General features: G+C 36.0%; 2 protein-coding genes across 2 annotated transcripts in view; one reads left to right on the top strand and one right to left on the bottom strand.

Annotated features, from left to right (window-relative positions):
- LOC114309216 (protein CASP) overlaps positions 1-12,976 on the top strand; it is a 56,184-nt gene extending 43,208 nt beyond the window's left edge. Inside the window, exons 14-19 of the mRNA XM_082909410.1 lie at positions 2,456-2,563; positions 2,747-2,890; positions 2,969-3,070; positions 7,426-7,505; positions 12,364-12,456; positions 12,539-12,976. Coding sequence (XP_082765536.1) covers positions 2,456-2,563; positions 2,747-2,890; positions 2,969-3,070; positions 7,426-7,505; positions 12,364-12,456; positions 12,539-12,599 — 588 coding nt within the window. The 3' untranslated portion in view covers positions 12,600-12,976. The remainder of the gene's footprint in view (positions 1-2,455; positions 2,564-2,746; positions 2,891-2,968; positions 3,071-7,425; positions 7,506-12,363; positions 12,457-12,538) is intronic.
- A 4,046-nt stretch (positions 12,977-17,022) lies between these two features.
- LOC114309217 (ATP-dependent Clp protease adapter protein CLPS1, chloroplastic) lies at positions 17,023-22,548 on the bottom strand. Its single transcript, XM_028254923.2, has 3 exons — positions 22,350-22,548; positions 19,564-19,711; positions 17,023-17,434 (listed from the first exon to the last, which is right to left on the bottom strand). Exons 1-3 carry the CDS (start codon positions 22,411-22,413, stop codon positions 17,173-17,175), a joined length of 474 nt encoding a protein of 157 aa, XP_028110724.1. The 5' UTR covers positions 22,414-22,548; the 3' UTR covers positions 17,023-17,172.
- Positions 22,549-26,049: the final 3,501 nt, after the last annotated feature.

The raw sequence follows: 26,049 nt of genomic DNA, 5'->3' as shown, positions 1-26,049 counted from the left end.
TTTTCGTTTCCTTTATTCAAGATATGTAAAAAGCAATAGTGACAGTCAGTCATTCTGGGATTGTACTCTTCTGTTGTTATCTATGAAATTACTTTCTGATATGATTATAAGTCTATGTTGGATGTTTTTTTTCTTTTCTTTTGATGCTTTGATGTGAGCAGAACCACTATTTGATGTGCAAAGCCACTTCGAATAGTTGTGCAGCTTGTTTGTGATGACCTTTCTTTCTTTTTTGACTGTAAGCAACTTGGTTGGTTATGATGAGCCTGAGTTCAAAGGCCTTGCTGTGGTAGGCTCGTTGTAGCTGACTTAAGATACTAGAATTGACAACAAAGTGTCCTATTTCAAGAAAACTTATGGTTCAAAATACAGACCTGAGCTGGCTACATAAACTTATGGTTCAAAATACATATACATACGTATACTTTTCAAAGAGAATCTGTCTTTGACATTTCAAGAAAACTCACTTCTTTTCTAGTTTTTGCTAGTCATTACTCGTATTTCAAAACACTTTCCTCAACTCCATTTATCTTCACAAAATGATTTCACGTGTATAGTTAATTACATTCTCACTTTAAACATTAATTTACAAATATCATTCCCTATGATCATATAACCAGAGATAACCTCTCTAACATTTCAAAACATACCAATTACACCCTTCGATTATCTACCGCATAACTATCAAAATCTCACATGTTAATTATACACTTAACACAATTACGTTCACAAATCCAGGTCCCGCCATATTACCCAACTCAAGACTTTTCTCACGAATTCACACGAAGCACCCTGTTCACTCAAGCTGAGACTAGACATTCTCAAGTGTATCCCAAGTACTCCTCAACTTCACACCCTTGCCCAAAACCAAAACAACTCTAGAGGTGAGTCCTAGTTGATCAATCTTCCACTGCCAACCAACTAACACCACCAACTCTCAACACTTAGCACTCAAACACCGACAAGTTCCCAACACCGATCACCCCTACATGGGATTCTACATCCACGTACTCACACATCACTTGAGTCCATACCGGACTCCTCAAAACTAATCACACCAAGACTACTCACTAAAACATTCATGCCTATATGGCAATCAAACACTTCACATCACTCACAAAGAGACCAATTAGATCGATTACCATTCCTCTACTAGAAAAGACAAAGTTAATAATGAGTATATTCGAGAATGTGTAGGAGTAGCATCAACAGAAGATAAGTTGAAAAAGAATAGATTGAGATGGTTTGGTCATATACAACGGAGACCAACAAAAGCAATAGTGAAGAGATGCAATACAGTGACGGTAGATGGAAGTGTTAGGGGAAAGGGCCGACCTAGATTGGTATGGGCTAATGCAGTAAATAGAGATATGAATCTCCTTAATTTGATTAACAATATGGCCTTGGATAGAGTCGAATGGAGAAGAAGGATTATAACCGACCCCATTTGATGGTACTTAAGGCTTGTTTTGGTTTGGTTAATATTACTCTCCTCACCAAGGAACACAAGCCTCATACCCTCTCAAGGAACACACTCAACATCTAACCAAGAACTCTCACCACCCTTATAAATTTCACGCACACTCAACTAATACAACTCGATTCTCATGGCATCTCGAATCTATTCTCAACAATACACGGATCACCAACTAAAACAAATAACTCTCAATTAAGGAAAGCCTTGCAAGCCATCACAAGTATCATTATCACATGTCATAAATGGACCTTAATAAGGAAAGTGGTATCTATATTCAAGTAATAAATGTTGGGGCGTTATAGAAATGCATTTTGCAGGTGAAATCTGGTGAGCTGACAAATATTTATATTCTGAAGAGGTGCTTATCACACCATGTAAATGGAATGTTCTCAGTGGATGGTTTATAAACACTAAATATTGAAGGGAAAAAAATTCCATAATAAGCAACGCAACATTGAGTGTTTATACTAAAGAAATTGTAACCATTTGTTATTCTTGTTAAGAGGATGAAAAACACCAGCTCAATGGTGTAATTGGTGATTATTCTCGGTATAAATTTCTTCAATTAATAGTAGTGATGATTTTATAGACACTCAGGCCTCGTTTGGGAACAGGCTAATTTAGTAACTTTTTGGCTATTTGGCTAAAAAGGTAGGTAAAAAAAACTTGTATGTTTGGGATGACTTTTTAGCTAATTACAAAAAGATGTGCAAAAAGTAGAAAGAAAAGAGAATCTTTGACTTTTTGGTATGTGTCGTTGGCTTTTTGGCTAATTTAGTAACTTTTTGGCTAATTGGCTAAAATAGCCTCTTGCCAAACGAGGCCTCAAATCATATTATTATGATTTATGACATTTGTTTACAGGAATGTGCTGTAATTTGTTACAATGTAAAGACAACCTAAATGTGTATTCTGCATGTTGTCTGTTGTCTAATCGTCAATATGCCTTTTTTAAAATAAATAATCTCTATGGATCAGAATGCAGATCAAAGACATGTTTCCTTGGATCTTGATCAAAGCTCAATGCTTAAGGTGATTTGCAACCAGCGAGATCGGTTTAGGGCACGCTTGCGGGAGACTGAAGAGGTATGTGTCTTGTCAGCTTACACAACATTTCATTTATTGCTTTTATTTCTTTTTGCTTGAAAAAGAATAGTATTTTTTGTTTCCTTTTTTTTTATTTTTTATTTTCATTATTGCAATTGTGCATATTGTCTTTGTTAGATGGTGTATTCATTTGTTTTACTTTCCTAATCTTTACTGTACTAGGAAATAAGGCAGTTGAAGGAGAAGATAGGAGTGCTGACTGTGGAACTGGAAAGAACAAAAGCTGATAATGTCAAACTTTATGGGAAGATTCGTTATGTTCAGGATTACAATCTTGAGAAAGTGATTTCTAGAGGATCAAAGAAGGTTTTCTATTGCAGCTACTATAGTTATTTTCGGATTGTGTTAGTAATTTATTCTAGCTCAAAATTTCATCGTTCTTAGCCTGTAGAAGATCTCGAAAGTGGCTTCAGCTCAGATGTGGAATCCAAGTACAAGAAGATATATGAGGATGATATAAATCCTTTTGCAGCATTTTCAAAAAAGGTTTTCTACTTTTTCTTCGTGAGCTTTTTGTTGAATTTGAGTTCATTTATATTTAGAGACTTGTAATACATGGTCGAATTGAGCATAATCTTGGAACCAAAGCCTGTTAAATCTTTGTGTCGCTTTTAATCTGGTTTCAACAACAAGAGAACAAACGCTTGTGCATGATCTGGTAATTTCCTATGATTTTGTTGCCGATGTATACTATATGTATATAGATCCTTATTCTTGATTTACCAATTTTTATTTCTCATTTGAAAAAAGATTTTTTTTTTTTTTAGAATGTTACTCCCTCAATCCCAATTTGTGTGGCATTTTGGACCATGTACACTGTACAGATATCATAAATGATTTACAAAAATATCGTATGTCCTATTGTTGCTTTTTTAAATAATAAAAAAAATTATTGCAGATTTCCTATTGAGTGTGTCTCGTTATGGCATTCAGTTATTAAGAGTAAATATGGGATTCAGTTTAACGGTTGTCATTCTTAAGGAGTCATTCGGGGAAACTCTAGAGCTCTTTGGAAATGCATCTATGGAGGTCTTTCTACTTTTCGCGGTTTTGCGTTTTAGTGTGGGTTATGTGGGAAAATATTTGTTTTGGGAGGATGTATAGAATGCTTCATTTGATCTTTTTTTTATTTCTCATTTGTATCGTTTATCTCAAGTTCATAATGCTTATATTGCTTCAATAGCTTCTTTTTTGGCCCTGATCTCTTGGAACTTCATTTTCTTTAGAAATCTTAACGATTGAGATGTTAAAGAATTGGCATCTTTGTCATTCATTCTTGGTGACATTTCTTTGAGAAGGAATGTTGATAGAGTAATTTGAACCATCCATTCTTTGGGTGTGTTTTCTTACCCCAATTACCCCAATCAACCTTTTGGGTAGTCTTGTCCATATTGTTTTTATGAATCAGATATCCTCGGGATCTTCTATTTGCAATTGACCTTAAAATTTTAGGATACCTTCCCAACTTGTATTGGTTCTTCAAAATTTGAGCAACTGCCCATGTCTCTCCATTTGATATGAAACTGTAAGAATTGATGTATTATTGATTCTTGTATTTGATAATTCTGTCTATTACAAATGGTTCCTTATATAGATGTAGGTGTAGTGGAGTAGGTGGTGGTAGGTGAGGAGTAGGTGAGTGTAGTAGGTGAGTGTGTGGTAGGTGATGGTAAATTTTAACAGCCCCCCGCAAACTCAAGGGGGATAGGAACTAACCAACTTGAGTTTGGAGAGAGTAACAAAACAAGAAAATACATAAAAATAAAAGAGGATAGGAGACACTGTATGGTCGTGTCAGACCGATGTAGAAGACAGTTTATGGGGTCATGTCGGACCGTTGTAGCAGACAATGTTGTGACAGTTGTTGTGACAGTGTACGGAGTCTTGCTGGACCCTTGTAGAAACTAACCGGAATCAATGTCGGGACAGTTTACAGAGTCTTGTCGGACCCTTGAAGGAGCTAACCGGAATCAATGTCGGGACAGTTTACAGAGTCTTGTCGGACCCATGAAGGAGCTAACCGGAATCAATGTCGGGACAGTTTACAGAGTCTTGTCGGACCCTTAAAAAGTCGCACCCTTAAAAGGTGTGCCCAATCTTTCAAAAAGGCGTGCCATCAAAAGGCGTGCCCAATCCATAAAAAGGCGTGCCATCAAAAAGCGAGCCCAAGTCATAAAAAGATGTGTCGGACATGATGGCGAGGCACGTGAGTGCGTTGGCTGGCGCGCCCGTTTGTCGTCTGGCGTCAAGTGGCGCGCGATACGCGTGGCTGCTTCGTTATTTAACCAAGGTTGATGCTAAGGCTGAGGCAGACAAAAAACTTCTGAAAATCCTCTGAAAAAACTCTTCCTTTGCTGAGAGAGAAACGCTGTAATACTCTGTAACCAACCCGCCTCTGAAACACTCAGCAACATGGCCTCTTCTTCCCGTCCAGCTACCCAGAACATGGCCTCCTCGTCCCGGGGTCTGCTCACGCTCTTTCCAGAACTGAACGAGTCCACAAGAGAAATAACTGGTGCGGTGGCCAGTGAACCTCAACCAAACACCTCTGGTTTTGCTCCGTTGAACTTTCCGATGCGGTCGGTGGAGCAAAAAATGGCGGTGCAAACTGATATTGAGGCCAATCAGTATACTCTGAAGTCATGTGTGGAAACCATGGCTGCGGTCACAAACTTGTCGCACCGGCTGCAGAGCAGGACAAATGAGGTGCAACAGTTAAACTCCCAGCTGGCTCTGCTCCAACGCATGTATAAGGATGCGCGAGCAGAGATAAGTATGCTAAAGACAGAAAACAAGGAGCTGAAGCGGAAGGCCACCGTGATGTTCCGATTTGGAGGTCCACCATATGCTGTAGTGGAGGAGCAGGGAGGAGGAAACTTGCTTGGTGGATTAGGAAGCACAGAGGCAGTACCGTCAAGGACCGCCCATGACGGAGGCAAAAAGAAGAGACCGGCGGCAGAGTAGAGAAGGGATGTCGGTGTGTGGTAGTTGTGTTTTTGTTTTTTTTTGTGTGGTGAAAAATTGTGATCGGGGTTGATCCCGGCATGAAAAAAAATGACAAATTTGTGGAATGAAAACCGACGTGGTTGTGAATGGAATTTTTTTTTTTTTTTTTTTTGGAAAAGTAAGGGAATCGAATAAAAAAAATATGGTGATGGTGATGAAATGATAAGCATAGTGATAATGAATATATAATGATGAATAAAAAAAATAATAATAAAGGAGGGAGTGGGGAACAGGGAGAGCACCAATTAAGCTTTAAAATAAAAAAGAAAGTTTGGACGGTGGATGGGTGTGAAGTTTAGACCAACTAAGCTTTATAATAATGAAAATAAAGGTGAAGATTTGTTTAAAAATAAAAAATAAATAAAAAATATGGGTGTGTGTGCAAAAGGTGATGGATAAGAATGACCGCATGAGTGGTCGTGAGTTGTGTCTTTCAGATTCTAGCTTGTTTGTGGATGATGCTGAGGCTTATGAAAAGAGCACTGATAATACCAAAGAGAAGAACCTGATGTTAGTGAACAGAAGGTCCAAGAAAATCTAGCTGCAGGTCCAAGCACTTGACAGACGTGGCCAACGTTGATTGCTCTTACAACCTGAGTCCCGAAGAGCTCTGCACTAAGATCTCGCTCTGCGATGCTCTGATCGTTCGCAGCGCCACCAAAGTCAATCGCGATGTGTTCGAGGCGTCGGCTGGGAGGCTCAAGTTTGTCGGACGCGCCGGCGTCGGCATCGACAACGTGGATCTGGCGGCGGCGACGGAGCACGGTTGCCTTGTGATTAATGCGCCGACGGCTAACACAGTCGCAGCCGCCGAGCACGGGATCGCGCTTCTTACTGCCATGGCTCGGAACATTGCGCAAGCCGATGCTTCGGTCAAAGCTGGGAAGTGGCAGCGGAACAAATATGTGGGAGTATCCCTTGTTGGCAAAACACTTGCTGTGATGTGTTTCGGAAAGGTTGGATCTGACGGCGGATCGGATCTCCTCCTCGAGTTGGGTGTGGAGGTTGACTCCGGCTCTTCCGATCCGTTTGATCATGTTTGGGAGGAGGATTTTCATGCCTCCGAATGAATTGAAACAGGTCGCGAATATGAGGTTGTGACAAGCCTCTTCTCTTGAGATTCCGATTCTCTCTGCTTCGTCGAGGACCAAGGTCGATGAGTCGTAGAAGAAATCGTAGAGTCTCTGGTACTCCTTTTTTTTTTTTTTTTTTTTTTTTTTTTTTTTAACGAGAGCTGGAGGGAGACGGAAGGTGTGTAGAAAATTCCAACGGACAGCAAAGGCAAAGTTGCCGGCCGGCTGCCCGCCGGTGAGAAAGAAATACAGGCCTAAATCTTAGGGGTAAAAGGGGTAACTCAATGCACGAGCTCCCTCTGAAGCAGGGTCTGGGGAGGGAAAGGTGTACACAGCCTTGCCCCATTTGTAGAGAGATTGTTTTCGTGACTCAAACCCACACTACCAAGGGCGTTAATGGCAAGCCTTATGGTTGGGCTAAGCCAAGAAGTAAAATTGGGCATGATAATTCAACCGTGTCTCCTAGTCCTAACACTTAGAGATTGGATAAATCTGACAAATAGGCACACTAGCAAGTAACAGAATGTATTAGGTCATGTGGCTGCTGTATTTCTTGCAATTCTCACAGTGAAAATTGTTTCATGATTGGGATTTCTTGCCAACTGTGAAGTTTACATGTTTGCAGTCAATATCATCCATGAACTATTTGTTATCACCTTATTACCTCTTTTTCTTCAGAAAGGAGTATCCTAAACTCCTTTATGTGCTAATGTTTGTCAGTTGCGAAACATGTACTTACAGAATTGTTTACTGTGTGATCAGGAAAGGGATCAAAGGTACAAGGAGTTGGGTTTAAGGGATAAAATTACACTTAGCAGTGGACGCTTTCTTCTTGGCAACAAGTAAACTTTCATAATCCTCTCATCTTTTCTCTAAATTAAAATTTTGATGTTTAGTTAGTTATCCTTCATATATATTTAACCATTCATTTTGCAAGATTTGATTAGAATTGCCTCTAATGCAGTAATTATGAATTACTTTTGTTGATAACTAATCATGTTGTTTGAATTGTCATGAACTTTGTCACCATCATAGTTTTTCATCCATCCATCCATCCATGTTAATATGCTTGCTGCATTACACTCATAGTTTTTGAGAAGAGTGTAAGGATGTGTATGTTCATATTATGTACTACAAAATTAAGCAAGGTCTAAAATGGGGCTTCAATAGTAGAGTTGGTCCGCCGAAACTTACAATTGTTTGGTATTGTTTTTATTTTTAATACTTTGCTTTTTGTGTTTTCAAAAATAAAAAATAATAAAAATTTCGAAAGGACCATCTTTTTTTACTTGTGTGATTACAAAATTTTCAAATTCCAGAAATCAATTTAAGAAGTATTTTCTAAAAAATGAGGTGTTTGAGAAACTTCTCAAAAAATAGTTTTCAGAAATATTTCACCAAGTACGCCATGTTAGTTGTATTTTCTTTTTTTCCGAACATGATAGAATTTTTGAAAACGATACCAAAGGCAGTGTTTGGTGTGCTCCGAATTCATCCTAGGTCCCTCGCCTCTTCTTTGTTCTCTTGTAGTTTATTTTCAGAAAAAAGGTGGATAAAAACAAGGGGTATTTACAGGCTGAATCTGGTTTTTGTCCAAACAGGATACAATTTTTGAAAACGATACCAAATGCAGTGTTTGGTGTGCTCCTAATTCACCCTAGGTCCCTCCCCTCTTCTTTGTTCTCTTGTAGTTTATTATCAGAAAAAAGGTGGATAAAAACTGTTAAATTTGATGTATAGAGAAATAGAGAGAATGAATTATGTATTATTGATTGATGTATTTGTTATATTTATTACAATGATTCATGATTCCTATATATAGAAGAGGGTGAGTGTGTAGTAGGTAAGGAGTAGGTGAAGTGGAGGTGGTAGTGGTGTAGTGGGTTAGGTTTAGTGGAGTAGGTGAGGTGGTAGTGGTGTAGTGGGTTAGGTTTAGTAGAGTAGGTTTAAGTGGGTGAAGTAGGTGATAGGTTTTTAACAGCCCCCCGCAAACTCAAGGGGGATAGGAACTAGCCAACTTGAGTTTGGAGAGAGTAACAAAACAAGAAAATACATAAAAATAAAAGAGGATAGGAGACACTGTATGGTCGTGTCAGACCATTGGTGAAGACACTGGATGGTGGGGTCAGACCGATGTAGAAGACAGTTTATGGGGTCATGTCGGACCGTTGTAGCAGACAATGTTGTGACAGTTGTTGTGACAGTTTACGGAGTCTTACTGGACCCTTGTAGAAACTAACCGGAATCAATGTCGGGACAGTTTACAGAGTCTTGTCGGACCCATAAAGGAGCTAACCGGAATCAATGTCGGGACAGTTTACAGAGTCTTGTCGGACCCCTAAAGGAGCTAACCGGAATCAATGTCGGGACAGTTTACAGAGTCTTGTCGGACCCTTAAAAAGTCGCACCCTCAAAAGGTGTGCCCAATCTTTCAAAAGGCGTGCCCAATCCATAAAAAGGCGTGCCATCAAAAGGCGTGCCCAATCCATAAAAAGTCGTGCCATCAAAAGGCGTGTCAAGTTGTCGGCGAGCGCCGAGCGACTCATGATGCGCGTGTCTGCCTCTTCGTCAAGGTCTTTATAAATCGAAGCGGAGGCGGAGGCTGAGGCTGAGGCAGAAAACCCGCTAAAAAACTCTGAAAAAAAAACTCTTCGTGTTGCTGAGAGAGATAGTTCCTTTTGCTGAGAGAGTGTCTCTAAGAGCTGCAAATCTTGAAACACTCTGTAATACTCGGTTGCCCAGAAAATGGCCTCTTCGTCCCGTAGTCTGCTTACTCTCTTTCCAGACCTCAACGAGTCAACAAGAGAGATAACTGGTGCGGTGGCCCGTGAACCTCAACCAAACACCTCTGATTTTGCTCCGTTGAACTTTCCGATGCGGTCGGTGGAGCAAAAAATGGCGGTGCAAACTGATATTGAGGCCAATCAGTATACTCTGAAGTCATGTGTGGAGACCATGACGGCGGTCACAAACTTGTCGCACCGGCTGCAAAGTAGAACAAATGAGGTGCAGCAGCTAAACGCCCAACTGGCTCTGCTCCAACGCATGTATAAGGATGCGCGAGCAGAGATAAGTGTGCTAAAGGCAGAAAACAAGGAGCTGAAGCGGAAGGCCACCGTGATGTTCCGATTTGGAGGTCCGCCATATGCGGCAGTGGAGGAGCAGGGAGGAGGCAACTTGCTTGGTGGTCGAGGAAGCACGGAGGCAACACCGTCAAGGACCGCCCAGGACGGAGGCAAGAAGAAGAGACCGGCGGCAGAGTAGAGAAGAAAAATTCCACTGTTCCGATTTGTGGTTGTTGTGTTTTTGTTGTTTGTTTGTTTGTTTGTTTTTTTTTTTTTCTTTGTTCTGTGGTGTAAAATGGTGATCGGGGTGAGCCCCGGCATGAAGAAATGACAAGTTTGTACAAGTTTGTAGAATGAAACCGCGTTGGTTGTGAAGGAATGGTTTTTTTTTTTTTTTTTTTTTTCGCAAAACCAGAAAGAGTGGCCCACGAGTTGGTATATATATGATATATCTAATATAGATCTAATATAATATAGTATATATATATTATATATCTATTATATATCTAGTATATATATCTAATACTATATGTATATATATATTATGTATCTAATACTACATGCGCTGGAGATCATGCTCTGGCAATGATTCGGTCGGCTTTTCATCAAAAACCACAACCGTATATATATATATATCTAATACTTGCTTTATTTGAAAAACAAAATGTAGTGGACGTGAATATTAAAATAAAAAGAAACGATGTGTGTGCTGGTGTATGCATGTGCTGTGTGCATGGTGGAGCAGTGTGCATATCAGTGTGGGTATTGTTTATTTTATTTTATTGTTATTGTTATTTTATTTGTTTTTGTCAAAGCTGCCGAGAGAGAGTGAGAGAAGTTCAGAGGACGACCACCATTTCTTGCTCTATGCTGAACCACTTGGTGGGTCGTCTGGTTATGTTGTCCCCAAATTGCCGAGTTCTGTTGCTTCACCACATGCCCGATGAGAGCGTTTCAACAATAAACCAGCGAGACCGGCTTCTCCAGATGGTTAAGAGCTTGAATCCGAAACTCGTTACCATTGTTGAACAAGATATGAACGCTAACACTGCCCCATTTTTGCCACGGTTTGTCGAAGCCCACAATTACTATTCAGCAGTGTTTCAATCTCTTGATGCGACACTTCCCAGGGATAGCCAGGAGAGGTTGAATGTAGAAAAGCAGTGTTTGGCACGTGAGATAGTTAATATCGTGGCTTGTGAGAGCTCACGACGTTGCTGCGATTGCTTTGAGAGGTCGGCTAGCTTGTCTCAATTTCGCCGATTCGGCTTGGAAGCTGCCTGTTCCGGCTTCATTAAAGCCCATGGATATTAAAAAAGCGGCGACGGAGGCGGCAGAAGCGTTTCGGCCATCGTTGCCGTACCTAGAGGTGTCTGGTGACGTAACAAAGCCGGAGAATGTGCCGGCGACAATGCCCGGAGAAAATATTTTACATTGACAAAGGAGGCAGTTGCAAGACTGGTATTGACGAAATGGGTTTCAAAGAAAGTGAAGTAGTGTTTGTGGAAATGTTCAGCCGAATCAGAATGTGATGTTTTGAAGAAACAGAGAGAGAGAGTCGGGAAGGTCAGGGTAGCCCATGTTGTGGATCAATATGTGACGCTTCGGCGAACTCCGAATCAAAACAGCGGGAGAGAAGGTATGTGTAGAGGTCCGGCGGGCGGCTAAGGCGAGGCTGCCGCCCGCCGGTGAAGCAGAATTACTAGCTTCTTAACCTTGCTCTGATACCATGTTAAATTTGATGTATAGAGAAATAGAGAGAATGAATTATGTATTATTAATTGATGTATTTGTTATATTTATTACAATGATTCATGATTCCTATATATAGAAGAGGGTGAGTGTGTAGTAGGTAAGAAGTAGGTGAAGTGGAGGTGGTAGTGGTGTAGTGGGTTAGGTTTAGTGGAGTAGGTGAGGTGGTAGTGGTGTAGTGGGTTAGGTTTAGTGGAGTAGGTTTAAGTGGGTGAAGTAGGTGATAGGTTTTTAACAAAAACAAGGGGCATTTACAAGCCGAACCTATTGACTAGACTAATTTACCTACAAGTCTTGCTTCTTTTTTACCTATCAATATCCCCAAAAATTATTGGGACAAAATAAGCATTTTAGGATTTATTGGTATATTAAAAAAATGTAGATGACTTGTAGATATTTAAGTCCATCATATAGGACTGACCCATAGTTTACCCTAAAAACAACTCCATTTACACGTTGCCTGTTATAATTAGTTTTTGGGGAGTAGGGGTTAAATGAAGTTATGTTGTGAGTGCAAATATTTGTAGAGTAGTGGATGATTATTTGTTTAATTTCCATTGAATTACTTCGTTTATGTCTTCAATCTCTTGTTGCCTTGTTATCATGTATTTCGAGCCGTCTGGTCCAACATTTCATGCCAGTATTTGCCAGACTTAAAATTCGACAATGCTACGTAGGTCAAATTTTGTGGCTTAAATGGCCAAAACGACGTCGTTTTGAGTACAGAACAACATAAAAATGGCCAAAACGACGTCGTTTTGACCATTTGAGCCACAAAATTTGAGATACGAGACATTTTCCCTTAAAATTATTCTTGTGTTGTCTTGAAATTTGATGGTTTATATATTTCTAATTATGGTAAGGATCTCCTAATTTCCTGCAGATATGCTCGGACTTTTGCCTTCTTTTACACCATTGGGTTGCATTTTCTCGTCTTCACATGTCTTTACAAGATGTCAGCTCTGAGCTATCTCAGGTAAAACTATCTGTCAAATGCTTCTTCTCGATTCTACTGGTTGATTGTCACTAACCGAAACCCCCCCTTTTTTTTCTTGCAGTAATGGCCCTGAAGAACCCCTCATTGGAGAAAAAATTCTTAACCTTCCACATGCACTATGATATGATCTCCACCCCCAAAAAATTATTTTATTTTAGGGCTTCACACTAATAAGAGATGGAAAGATAGATTGAAATGTTTATAGAAGTTTTTATTTTATTTTATTTTATTTTTTGTGAGGAAGTTTTTAACAATGTATATATAAAGACATGATGTCATTTTATTTTTATTTTTTTATCCACCTGGTTCAAAGAGAAAAACATGTAACTTTGTTTTTGCTTTGATCTTAACCTTCCACATGTACTATGATATATATATATTGTTTTAGGGGTTCATGCTAATAATTGATGGAAGGATAGATTGAAATGTTGTAGAAATTTCTTACATTGTATATGTAAAGAGATGTTATTTTATTACTATTATTTTTTTTTTTAACCCAGGTTTGGGGGTGCAAAGAGAAAAATATATTACTTTGTGTTTGCTTGGTTCATTTGGAGAAAATTAGTATAACATCCCTCTCCAACTTTGTATAGTAGGAGAGTTCCAAGATGTTTTTTTTTATTAGTTAAAGTCTTTCAATATTTTCATAGAGAAATTTCTCTGTGACAATTGAAATTTCTCCGAGTCGGGGTAAAATTTTTTTGAGTTGGGCAAAATTTTTGTGAGTTGAATTTTCTCTGTAGAAATGTTGAGGAAATTAACTATTATCAAAATATTATATATTTTTTTATCTTATAAAATCTATATATCAAGAACCTTAAAAAAAAAGGAGGATGATAACAGCAAATCTATATATTTTTTCTTCTTTTTTTTTATTTCTCCATCTTTTTCATCACTATAAAAGGAGGATGATAAAAACAAATTTAGAAATGGAGGGGTTTGGGGTGCTATTGACGTAGAATATGACTTTTTAGGACTTAATTTTTTATTTTCTTTTTATTTTATTTTATTTATTTTTTTTTTGCGAGCTTCGTTCAGCCAACATAGGGCGAACAAATGTTCATTTGTTTGGTCAACTATGACTAAACAAACTTGTTTTGTTCTTTTTTTGTGAGCATTGCTATTAATCCCTACATTTCTTCTTAGAACCCTCACCTTCTTCATTTTTTTTAATTCTAATTTTGTCCCAATCTAAAATTTCACTTTTGCCCTCATTCTTAATTTTCTAATTCTAATTTTCCAAACTCTAACTCTAATTCTAACTCTAACCCTAATCACCTTCGGTAATACCACCATCTCTGACCACCCCTCATTGCCTCAACCACTACCATCTCCAACCACCCCTCACTGCTGCAACCACCACTCACTCCGTGTAATCAACCACCACTTCCACCGACAAGCACCTCTAGTCCCTACTATAGATCTGAATTAGAGAAGAGAGATTGACCCGTTCAACACTGTGTTATTGAACTAAAAGGATTCGTTCAGTACTGTGTTGCTGAACATTCAAGATTCGTTCAACACTGTGTTGTCGAACCCATTTTGCTATCCTGACCTCCTTATCTATTGCAAGAGAGAGAGAGAGAGAGAGAGAGAGAGAGAGAAATATATGAAAATCTAAGGTTTTCAGAAGAAAAGAGAGAGAGGGAGAGGGAGAAGGAGAAGGGCAAGACATACAACCATGAAATCACTCACCATAGCTTGTGATAGTGGTTTTAATGGTGGCCATTGTTGATGGGCGTTTCTTTTGCTTTGTTTCTTGTTTGTACTTGATTGGAATACAAGAAAACAAAGAAAGAACTTAGATTAAAGAGAGAAGTGGAAGGGGTTAGGATTTGCGATTAGAGGTTAGGGGTATAGTTCGTATTAAAGTGGAAATTCAAAGAGAAAATGAAGGGTTTCATTTGGTTGAGTGAGGGGTTCAAAGAAATGGATGGGTCAAAGTAATTAGATGGGGGCAAATAGTAGCCCTCCTTTTTTTTTTCTTTTTTGGCGTCTGAGCTTTGTTCGGCCAACAATGACTTAGGGTTGTAAATTTGGCCCAGCCCGGCCTGACCCTTTTCAAGCCTCACGGGCTCCCACCAAAATTCAGGTCAGGCCGAGCCAGACCCAGGCCCAAGGGGTATTTGGGCCTTGGGCAGGCTGATGGGTTGGGCTTGGAGGGCCTAAACTTTTGTTCTTTTTTTTTATCAAAATTTTATTATATTCTACCAAAAAATACACTGGGCTTTGAACAGGCCGGGTCTTGAGTAAGCCTTAAGCAGGTCGATGGGCGGGGTCAAGCAAGTTGGGCTTCAAAATGATGGCTCAGACCTAAGCCCAGGGTCTCAGGCTAGGCTCAAGCTTGGGCCCATCCCGGGTGCCAAATGGAATTCAGGCCACCCACGGGCTACGGGTCATTTTTATACTCCTAACAATGACTGAACAAATTTGTTTAGGTTTTTCATGTATGCAAGCTCCATTCGGCCAATTGGGACCAAACAAACTTCATTCGAAAAAATATACTTGCTTTTCTATTTTTTTTAGTCTTTTGAAAAAAATAAAAATATGAGCACTGCTACCAACACAAAAATCAACAAAAAAAAAATGAGTCACAAACACTCATATATCCCACAACCATGTGAATGTTTGTAATCCATTTTGTGTTTTTGTATTCTTAGTATTTTTTTAAAAATATTTGTAGTGTTTGGTTTAATTTTAAAATTGTGATTTAAAAATGGAATTATATTTTGAGTTTGTGAGTTGTTGAATCATGATTTGAAAAAAGAAAATTTGTTTGGTTATGAGTTTTGAAAAGAGTTTTGAATTGAATTTGAAATTGAGTTTTGAAATAAGAAAAGTTGTTTTGCTATGAGTTTTGAAAGTTTTAAAACTTAATTTAAAAACTTATAACTCATAACCAAATACAAACTCAAAACTCTATTGAAGATTTTATTTAAAGCTTATAACCAAACTCTTTTAAAATTCAATTCAAAAAAATAATTATTGAAAAAATAAATTTTTTATTTGAAAAAATTCAAAAATATTTTTTATTTAAAATATAAAAAAATATATACTATTTTTTGTTAAAAAAAAAATATTTAGCTAGTGCTTTAAAATTACTTTTGATTGTATATTTGATTGAAATTTTTTTTAAATTGTTTTGTTCAAAAATGTTTTGTTATTTTTTAAAAATTACTATGATAAATTAATTTTTATTTAATTTTTTTTTGTTGCTAATTTTAAATAAAGAATTAACTACTTAAAAGTCCTATTTTACAAATATTATGGTAGTTTAAGTCTTATCTAAGATTTTTTCGAACCAACAAGTCTTATTTAGTAAAACTAAAAATATTATTAGTTTTTCCCAATTTTTAAAATTAAGAATATTATCAATTTTTTATAGTAATATTCCAAATAATTGTTTCACTAATTGATGAAAAAAGTAGAGCATGAGATTAAACATTTTTGTCCTTCTACTTATTGGTTTAATTCAACTATCCAATAAAATCGAAAAGATTATCAATTTTTTTTTTAGTTTTAAAACTGAGAACATTATCAGTCTTTTATTTATTATTTTTTTTTCAATTTTGCACATTAATGTCCCATCATCATGCTTCTTTATAGACACAAAATTTTAATTTTGCACAAAACAATAATTCAATTTTTCAATTTTTTCAAAAAAAAAAAAGCGTAGTTTTTTTTTTTTTTTTTTTTAGTTTTTTCAATTTGAACATTGATGTTTTAAAGTTTTGAAAATCAAAATAAATGTCAAATCATCATATTCCATTATATATAATCATAAATGATGAATAATCATTGTTTGAAGGGCAATTTCTACTATAAAAAATTTAATGGGACTTGAAGGTCCAAAAAATCTTAATTAAGACTTATGTGTAAATACCCCTTAAATAAATGGCCAAATAATTTGCCATTTTGATCTAGAAATAATAATTTATATATTTTAAACATATAAAAAAACAAATATATATATATATATATATATTCAAATAACAGGCAGCAATTGCAAAAAAAAAAAAACACTGTTCTGATCAACCAGCTAGACGTCCAAGAGGATGTCCGGACAGATGACCAAGTAGATCCAAAAATTTAAAAACAGTCTAGAAAGATGTCCGAGTAGACGACCAGGTAAACCCAATTTCAAAATTCAAAATTCAAAAACTCACTCTACCAAACATGTTGTGAAAAAAAAATTCAAACATAAATGTAGAATCAATTTTTGAACACTATATTCAAATACAACACTGAATTACGAGGGTGGAATTATAATTCCAACTCTAAACTAAACACAGCCATTATCTTACTTCTACAAAATTTTATTTTATTTTATTTTTATTTTTTATTTTTTATTTATTTATTTTTCCTTGCATGTGAATGATTCTCTATCATAAAATGAATGATTCTCTATCATAAAAGCACTTATAATTGATAGCTCTAAACCAGAAGGGGGGATAAAATAGAAACTTTGAAAGGGGAAAGACCATCAAGATAATTGGGGTAGAGAAACATGTCCAAGCTAGGATTCAGCTAGACTTCTCACCACTCTTTTTATAATCTATGTTCTTGTCTTAATTCAACAAACATGGTACGCATAATTGACCCAGATGTTTTTCCACCTATGTACATATAAACAGAATCCTAGTACTTAAAATAATATATTTAGAAAGGCATGCAAATTTTGTTTAAAAAGTGTTCTTAGCAACCTCCACTTGCTGGCTCTACTGAGCTCAGAAGACCATTGCCTCTCAGCTGCATGCAGTGATCTTCTGCATCCACTTGAGCACATATAATTACCACTGACATGCCGTTGATATGTGCCTCTTGCATGATATTAACAGCATTGTCAACAGTCATTCCCGGTATCACCTTCATCAACACTTGGACAACATACTCCCTCTTGTTGTAGTTGTCGTTGTGCAGCAACACACGATATGGAGGGGACATTTTCCTTGATTTCCTGGACAAGAAAAAAAAGAACAAAAAAATTGGTAGTTGAATCGTCAGTTTTCAAGTCTGATATATCACATGAGAAATTGGAATATGAAATATCACGAAGTTAAACCAACACTATTTTTATGTACCAAGATATAGCAAAATAAATAAACCAGCAAAGTATCTAAACCAAACCAAACCAAACCAAGCCTTAAGTTCCATCAAATGGGGTCAGCTACATGAATCTTTCTTCTCCACGCGGCTCTATCAAAGGCCATTTCGCTAGTCAAATTAAGTAGATCCATATCTCTATTTACAACGTTAGCCAACGTTAATCTAGGCCTACCCCGTTCCCTAACACTCCCTTCTACCGTTACAGTATCGCATCTCTTCACTACTGCCTCTGTTGGTCTCCGTTGAATGTGACCAAACCATCTCAATCGATTCTCTCTCAACTTATTTTCTATTGGTGCTACTCCTATCCATTCCCGAATACACTCATTCCTAATTCTGTCTTGTCTAGTTTTACCACACATTCACCTTAGCATCCTCATCTTAACCACACTTATCTTATCTACATGTTGTTTCTTGGTTGCCCAACACTCCGTCCCATAAAACATCGCTAGTCTAATTGCCATTCTATAGAACTTACATTTTAGTCTAATGGTTATTCGTTTATCGCATAGTACTCCAAACGCACTTCTCCACTTACACCATCCCGCCTTAATCCTATGGGCCACATCTGCATCAATCTCCTCTGCTGTTGTGATAATTAACCCTAAATAACGAAAATGTTCACTCTTAGGCAATTCTTAGTCCTCAATCTTCACTTCTCCTCTACTTTCGTTGTTACTGTTACTAAATTTACATTCTATGTACTTTGTCTTATTTTTGCTTATCCGGGAACCTTTAGATTCAAGAGTTTTTCTCAAAATCTCAAATTTTGTATTAATTCCTTCTCTAGTCTCATCCACTAGCACGATATCGTCTGCAAAAAGCATACACCATGGCACGTCATCTTGAATATTTCTCGTCAACTCATCCATAACTAAAGCAAAAACATAAGGGCTTAAGGTAGATCCTTGGTGTAACCCAACAGTGATAGGAAATTCATTTATCTCTCCAGCAGACGATCTAATAGTGGTCACCACCCTTTCATACATGTCCCTAATCACATCAATGTAACCTTTTGACACCCCTTTCTTCTCTAACACCCACCATTATATCTCAGGACACTCTATCATATGCTTTCTCAAGGTCGATAAACACCATATGAATGTCTCTTTTCTTTTCTCTATACTTTTCTATTACTCTCCTCAAAAGATAAATCGCTTCCATTGTTGACCTACGGGGCATAAACCCAAATTGATTATCTGACACCTCTGTTATATCTTGCAATCAGCATTCCATCAACCTCTCCCACACTTTCATTATATGGAAAATTAACTTGATTCCTCTATATTTGTTGCAATTCTGCACATCTCCTTTATTCTTATATATTGGCACTAAAATACTCTTCCTTCACACATCTGGCATGTTCCTAGTCAACAAAATTTTGCTAAACAATCTAGTCAACCAAGCAATCCCTTTTTTACCCAAGCACTTCCAAGCTTCAATAGGGATATCATCGGGTCCCTTTTTTACCAACAAATTTTTTGTAATGGTGAATTTCATGAGACGGACTGTAATGTAAAGATACTCCAGTTGGCTTGTGAATCTCAAGAAGATAACATGTTCCCAAAATCCTGAAGTAAAGTTGGGGGGTTAGGAAATAATGGGGGCCTTGGTAAGGGAACTATTTTTTTTCAGGTCCCTCAAGCGGTCTGGAGCTTAAAACAGATCAACAAGAATCAATACACATACACCAACAGGGTTAGCCCGGTGGCCAAATCTCATGTTCCTCAATAGGAGGTCACAAGTTTGACTCCCCCTCCCCCTCCCCCTCCAATGTACCAAAAAAAAAAAAGAAGCTTCGCTTGTGTTTTTTATTTGCTAGATCATTTGATAGTGAGAGGGAGAGATGAGGAAAAAATCCAAAGTGAAACTCCAGAAAACCAGAGACCATTTTCTTCATAGAAAATGGCACATAGTTTGGTGATATAGTTGTACACACAAACAATAGTAAACCTGCTTATATACTTTGCAATCAAGTACCTCAAATCAAACTCAGAATCACGACCAGGTGTTGTTCTCTCTATGGTTGGCTTTTCCAACAACCCGCCACCTTTCCCTGATCCCATGGCTGATATTGTTGTCAAAATGATCCGGTTGGTGCATTGTTTCTGAAGAGAGAATTTATCCCCTGTGGAGCAGATCATTAGAAAAAAATGAGAATCAAAGGCATTCTTAAAGTAATCCAGATAAGGAAAGCAAATTGTATTTTGCTACAAAACCATCAGTTCAAAAAAGAAAATTAACTAGAGAGAGAATGCAAAGAGAAGGGGATGTAATGCTGTTGTACAAAACAAAGGAAACATGCTGGTAGTATTTTCCTGCTATAGTACAAAACTCCAACAGGAATTCAACTACCAATACTAGAATACATCTTCTCCGAAAATTTATAAGTGAAGTAATCGTCACAAACATTTTTTAATGTCAATTAATCTATTGAAAATGCTATACAAATAGAATATTTATACAAAAATCACATCCAGAACGATGTGCACTGGTAATTTTGAAATTAAGACACAATGGTTGGTGTTTTGGCTTGACATAAATGGACCATAACCAACCACACCATTTTGCATGAAAATTTTGTATAAAAAATACTTTTAGTAAAGCATAATTCTTAATCTATATCACAAATGATAATAACTTGGTTGTTCCTCCTTGAGTGAACAACCTGTTGGGAAAGTAATTATAAGATGCACGTGCTATAGGATTAACTCTGGCCCATGAATGAATGAGCAACAGTTCATTCTTGAAAAGAAGACCCAGAATCCTAGATGCAGAAATAGATTGTCAAAAAGGCATGAATATTTTTCAATTGTGATTTTAATGAACTTTTTCTTAATGCATCACAGGCTCATTTATGCATTGTTTGAGAAAATATTCAAACAAAAAATATATTTTTTGAAATTTTATTAAAATCTTACAAGTCATATATGCCATACAAAATACCATAGCAAGGGCAAGTATGCATGCATTTGACACAGACATAGTCACACACAGACAAAGACTGGTCAGTTGTTCATAGAACTAAAATTGAAAGAACAAAAAAATAATGGGCAATTGTTCATGAAGCACCACCACCAGTTTCAATGATTCTTGGCATTTTAAGTTTCACTTCTTGCTTGAGTCATGGACTTGATATACTAAAACATATATTCGTGAAGAAAAGAGAATGTATGCTGTGGGAAAAAGTACAACTGGCCAATTGTCCATGAAGCACCACTTATATCAATGATTCTTAGCACTGGAGATAGGATTTCTTGCTTAAGGCAAGATCTCGGTTCTAGTATGACTAAGATCTTTTCATATTCGTGTGGCATGTCAAAATTTGAAATGTTTTATTGTATTTATCCATACGAATACTGTCGTTTAGTAGTAATTTCCTCTCTCTTTGTCTTTGCTATATTTGAATCATGATACAAAAAACTTTTCTCATTTAAATAAGAGGGTTTTCTCTAATTAAAGTATCATTTTTTGCTCTTCTTGGTTTCACAATCTCAGTTCTGCATTATCTCGTTCCATACATTTTTTCTGTGAGTTCCTGCAATATAAATGAAATTGCTATATTGTTTACATAATAAGTTTCATTGTCTAACCATCCAAATTTCATTTCCCACCCCAAAAAAAAATTGATCCCCAAAATGATGATCAGAAATTTCAACAATCAGCAACCCCCCTTGGATAAGTAGCATTCCCTCTTTCTTTTGGTTCGTAAAAGCCCAAATTGAAACATTTGCAAGTCCATTCAATATCATGCCACTATTGCACATTCCTGAAAATGCTTTTGATAGACAAATAGAGCTCTGTGGTTTGCTTCGTCCCTCCAAGCATATATGAAGAAGCCAAGTGAAGTGTTAAAGAGGACAAAAGGGAAAAAGCAATAACCCCCAACATTTTTCCTTCTGTTTTTATTTAATTGTTGTACAATTTATGCTTAATTGTCTTCCCTTGTACTTTTGCAGCTTCGAACTTCACAGAACAAGAAGGATCTTTTATGATGTGTTTAGATCATGAATTTGAATAGAGATTTGGAAAGAAAAAGGAAATGGAGAACAAAAAAATTAGCTTATACCCTCACCTTTTCCCTTTTCAAATCTCTACCTAAATCCACAATCCAAACACAACCTTAGTGAAAACAAATTGAATCCAATTTCCCATTTGCACAACTTTCATTTAAAAGGTAAAAAAACATGTACTTTCTTCTCAACATCATCTGATATTAACCCTTTTTTTAACATTACATTACAATAAAAAGCCGAGACAAACAACACGTCTTCGTTTCGAAACAAGTTTTCATTTCCAATTTGTTTTTTTTTCAAAAAAGAAGACAAAACCCATGTTAACTGATGTGTTTTCATCCAACTTATACTAGAACTTCCCTATATATTTATATATAGTTCCTCATACCAAAAGCCATACTTGTGCCTCCTTGCTCCTTGTAATTTCAAAATTGACTTAAATTTTCAACACTTTGACACCCAATTTATCATGGAATTCTCATTAATTGCACTCTATTACTAATAACACAGCATTATATTCATTTCCAATTTCAATTCCAATTTCCAAAACCTCACCTACCAATACCAAATGCCAAATACCAGTTGATCTTGCAGCAAATTTCTGTTTACATCTAATAATCAAACACAACCTACAATTCCAAAACAATTCAACATACAACTCCAAAACAATTCACACAATATTCAAAGACATATATATATATATATATATAAAGAGAGAGAGAGAGAGAGAGAGAGAGAGAGAGAGAGAACCTGGTTTAGGGTGAAAGACGTGATTGGGAGAAAGAGCGACTCGACCGCAAATGGCAGTCTCCATGCCCACTCTCCTCTTCCCTCCACACACACACACACACACACACACAAACGAGTCCTTACTAATGAAACCAACAAAACGTGCCTTTCTGATTTTTTCTGGGCTGTCCCAACAAAAATCAAATGGAAATTATTTTTTAAAAAAAAAAAAAAAAAAACACTAAAGCTTAATCGTTATAATAAAATAAAATTTTTATTTTTAATTTAAATTATTTATCTATTTTTGTTAACGTTGTGTTTGGATGAGAGATTTAGAAAGAGATTTAAAAATGAAAAATAAAATGATAAATAAAATGTGAATAAAATCTAGGAAAATGCCTGGTAGCTCGAAGCTACCAGGTTCGAAATGGCTCGAGAGGAAGAGAGGGAGAGGGAGAGGGAGAGGGAGAGGAGAAAGAGAAGGGAGGGAGAGGAAGAAGGTTGGCGTCGCAGCTCCCCGCCCCGCCGTCGTCGCAGCTCCCGCCGCCGCCTCTGCTTCCTCCTCCGTCGCAGCCCCGCCTCCGTCGCAGCCCAGCCTCCCCTCCTTCTTAAACCGGTTTTTATGGCCCCATCCCCTCCCTCCTCCTCCTCCTCCTCCTCCCTTCTCTTCTTCTCCCTTCTTCTTCTTCTTCTTCTTCGTTCTGCAAAACCAGGGAAAAAAAAATAAAAAAAACAAAATCGACACCAAAACGACGTTGTTTTGGTGTCGAGCCGCGTTTCGAGCCGCGACATTCGAGCTACGTAGCATGATCGTAAAATCTATATAATAAAGCATGATGGTTTTTGAATTTTTCCTACACACATTTGTCCTATTATGACATTTAGACGGCTCAGATCTATTCAAATTATAAAACAACGGCTGAGATATATTTTTCAAAAAATATCCTACATATACATTTTTTATTTTCTCGCTTCTCTTTCTTACTTTTTTCTTTTCTCACACATCCTTCCATAATCTTATGATCCCACCTCCCTCTCTCTTTTATTTTTATTTTTTTATTTTCTCCCGTTTTTATTTGTTTCTTTATTTGTTTATTTTTTTATTTTCTCATTTTTATTCAATATATTTTACACATATTTCCATACAATGTATGTATGCTCATAATACACTAGGACATTATGGATATACCTACAATTTCCATATAATTATATAAGCAAAAGTAACATTGTATGTATGTCCGTAGAAATTGTATTTATGCTAGACACATCTATCTATCTAGCGATATATTATATAAGCAGAAGCGAGTTTTCGTGGAAAATTTTGTGAGAACTCCAAAATTTTATAATAAATTTGTGATTTTATCAAATTAAAAAAAAATTAAATAGTGTTGGGATTACAACTATATTCTAATTCTAACATTATTTGCACCGTGCCTGAAGACACGGGCATACGCTAATATACTTATATTTCATCTAATTTCACACTTTTTTTTCTTTTTAAATCTCCTAACTAAATACAGTGTAAATAAAGTTAACAGAAAAAAATAATATTTTAATCATTAAACTTAAGAAAAAATTAAATTATTTTAGATATTTAATCAACGCTTATTTTTTTTTTCATGTTACTTAACATAAATAAACAGTTTAGAATTTAAATTAATAAAATTAAAATTTTATATTATATGATGTTTTTAATAATTTCTACAAAATCAAATAACTTGTTTTATTTTTTTAATTTTATTTTGAGTGGTATGGATTTTAGAATGGAGAGAGGAAAGTTAGTGGTGTGTTGAGGGAACACGAAAGGCTAGTTATCGCGTCACCTACGCAATATTAAATCTAGACCGTTGATCTGTGACTGACCATTCCACTACCGTGGGGTTCTTCTTGTGGTCCGAAATCTTTGAAGTCTTTGACTGGCTGCTGAACCTGTAATTGATAAAAAAACAAAATGAAAATTGTCCTTTTATTGGTTGATTTGAAATTGATATTTTAATTTAATTTAAGGAAATTCTATAGAGTGTTTAGTTATAATATTTGTGTTTTTAATTATAACACATTATGTTGTTATAACTTAAAAGTTATTTAATTATATTTCATGTAATATTTGATTATAACTCATTTTTTTTATTTATTTATGACTCTCATAATGATATTAAGTAATATCATTTATAATGACTAAACTCGCAAATAATATAACTTGTGATTGATATATATTTTTTTGAAAAGGAAGAGGTTTCTTTCTAGTATAAATCAGACTAGAGAGAGTTGTCTGGACTCTGTGGGCTCACCAAGAAGCCCGCATCAATAATTCGAACCGTTCGTTGTGTAGAACTCGTTGAGTATTTCATCTCTATAAAAAATCACGTTGATTGAATATCGATAGTCTCTTGATCAGATCACAATTCTATCAACGGTAAATATAATTTTAAAAATAAATTGTTGACATAAATATAATATAATCAAGTAGCTATCAATATCCAATCAATGTAATTTTTTACAGTGATGAAGTAATCAACAAGTTATATACATGGAACGGTTTGGATTATCGATACGGCCTCCGTGGTGGGCCCACAGAGGCCCTGACAATACCCTCGAGTTGGAAAGCCTAATCGGAGATAATCCAATCCCTTTTGAAAATGTGTATCCTAATATTTCTCTTTAATTTATAAAGATTTTTTTTTGTTAAGTAGAATTTGTAAATAAGTGAGAACATGTAAAATAATTATAAAAGAATAGAGAATAAAAAATAATTATATAATAGACATGAAAGTTTGTAAAATAATTACAAAGTCATAGGAAAAAAAAAAATGCAAGTATCAAAGTATCCTCACTTTTGTTTCTTTTATCATCTTATTCTCGTTTTTGAGCAAAGTAAAAGAGTGGTTGGCGATGATGGAGGAGGGATTGGGAGCGTGAAAAAAAGGTCGGAAGAGATTGACAGTGGTAGGGGAAGTAGATGAGAGGTTGTCAGCAGGAAAGGGGTGCTGTCTTGGACTTGCGGAAGGATAGGGAGAATTTTCCCGTATAAAAAAAAAAAAAAAAAAAAAAAAGAAGAAGAAGAAGAAGAAGAAAGAAATAAAGGTATTTTGGATAATTTATTAATTTTTTCATTGTTTTGTAAATTTTTTTACAAGTTTTTTCATCAGTACCTAATGTTTGATTGTTATAATCATAGAATTAAATAAGAAAAAAATAAAGGCTCATTATGTAGGGTTATTTTGGAAAGTATGTTAAAAGTTATTTTTATTTTTTTGACTTTTTTTTTTTTTTAAAAAAATGTGTAATAAAAATAAAAAAAATAATATGACTCAAAAAAGGTTAAAAGCTAAAAAAAACTAACTTTTAAATATTTTTTCAAAAGAAGCTGTAGTAATAAAACCCGAACCTAAATATTAGGTCTAATAAGAGAGTATTTAAATGCCCAATAAATGATGATTAATGTGGAGATATACATGTAAAAATTATTTAAAAATAAAAATATATTAAATATTAAAATGCATAAAATTTATTTAAAATTTAATGAGAAAATATCAAATCAATGGAACAGTAAAAAGTTATTTACATTATCATGATTTGCAACTTTACTATATGCATGGTGCAAATCCTCCATGTACATAGTGCAAGTTCTCATTGTGTATCAAAGTTGCATTATAAAAAATTTTGGTTGTGTTTGAAATGATTTTTAAATTATAATTCTACCCACACATTCTAATTTCAT

The sequence above is a fragment of the Camellia sinensis genome, chromosome 15 (assembly GCF_055761805.1).
Source record: "Camellia sinensis isolate YWXY chromosome 15, ASM5576180v1, whole genome shotgun sequence".
Lineage (NCBI taxonomy): Eukaryota > Viridiplantae > Streptophyta > Magnoliopsida > Ericales > Theaceae > Camellia > Camellia sinensis.
This window is presented reverse-complemented; position numbering and strand designations above follow the sequence as displayed.

What these genes read in the sequence shown, in the direction of transcription:
- LOC114309217 (XM_028254923.2), bottom strand. Translation starts at nt 22,413, where the DNA reads ATGGAGACTGCCATTTGCGGTCGAGTCGCTCTTTCTCCCAATCACGTC. An exon ending in CGTCTTTCACCCTAAACCAG is followed by an intron (nt 19,712 to 22,349) that starts GTTCTCTCTCTC and finishes TCTGCTCCACAG; the next exon opens with GGGATAAATTCTCTCTTCAG. An exon ending in GATTCTGAGTTTGATTTGAG is followed by an intron (nt 17,435 to 19,563) that starts GTACTTGATTGC and finishes TTTCTTGTCCAG; the next exon opens with GAAATCAAGGAAAATGTCCC.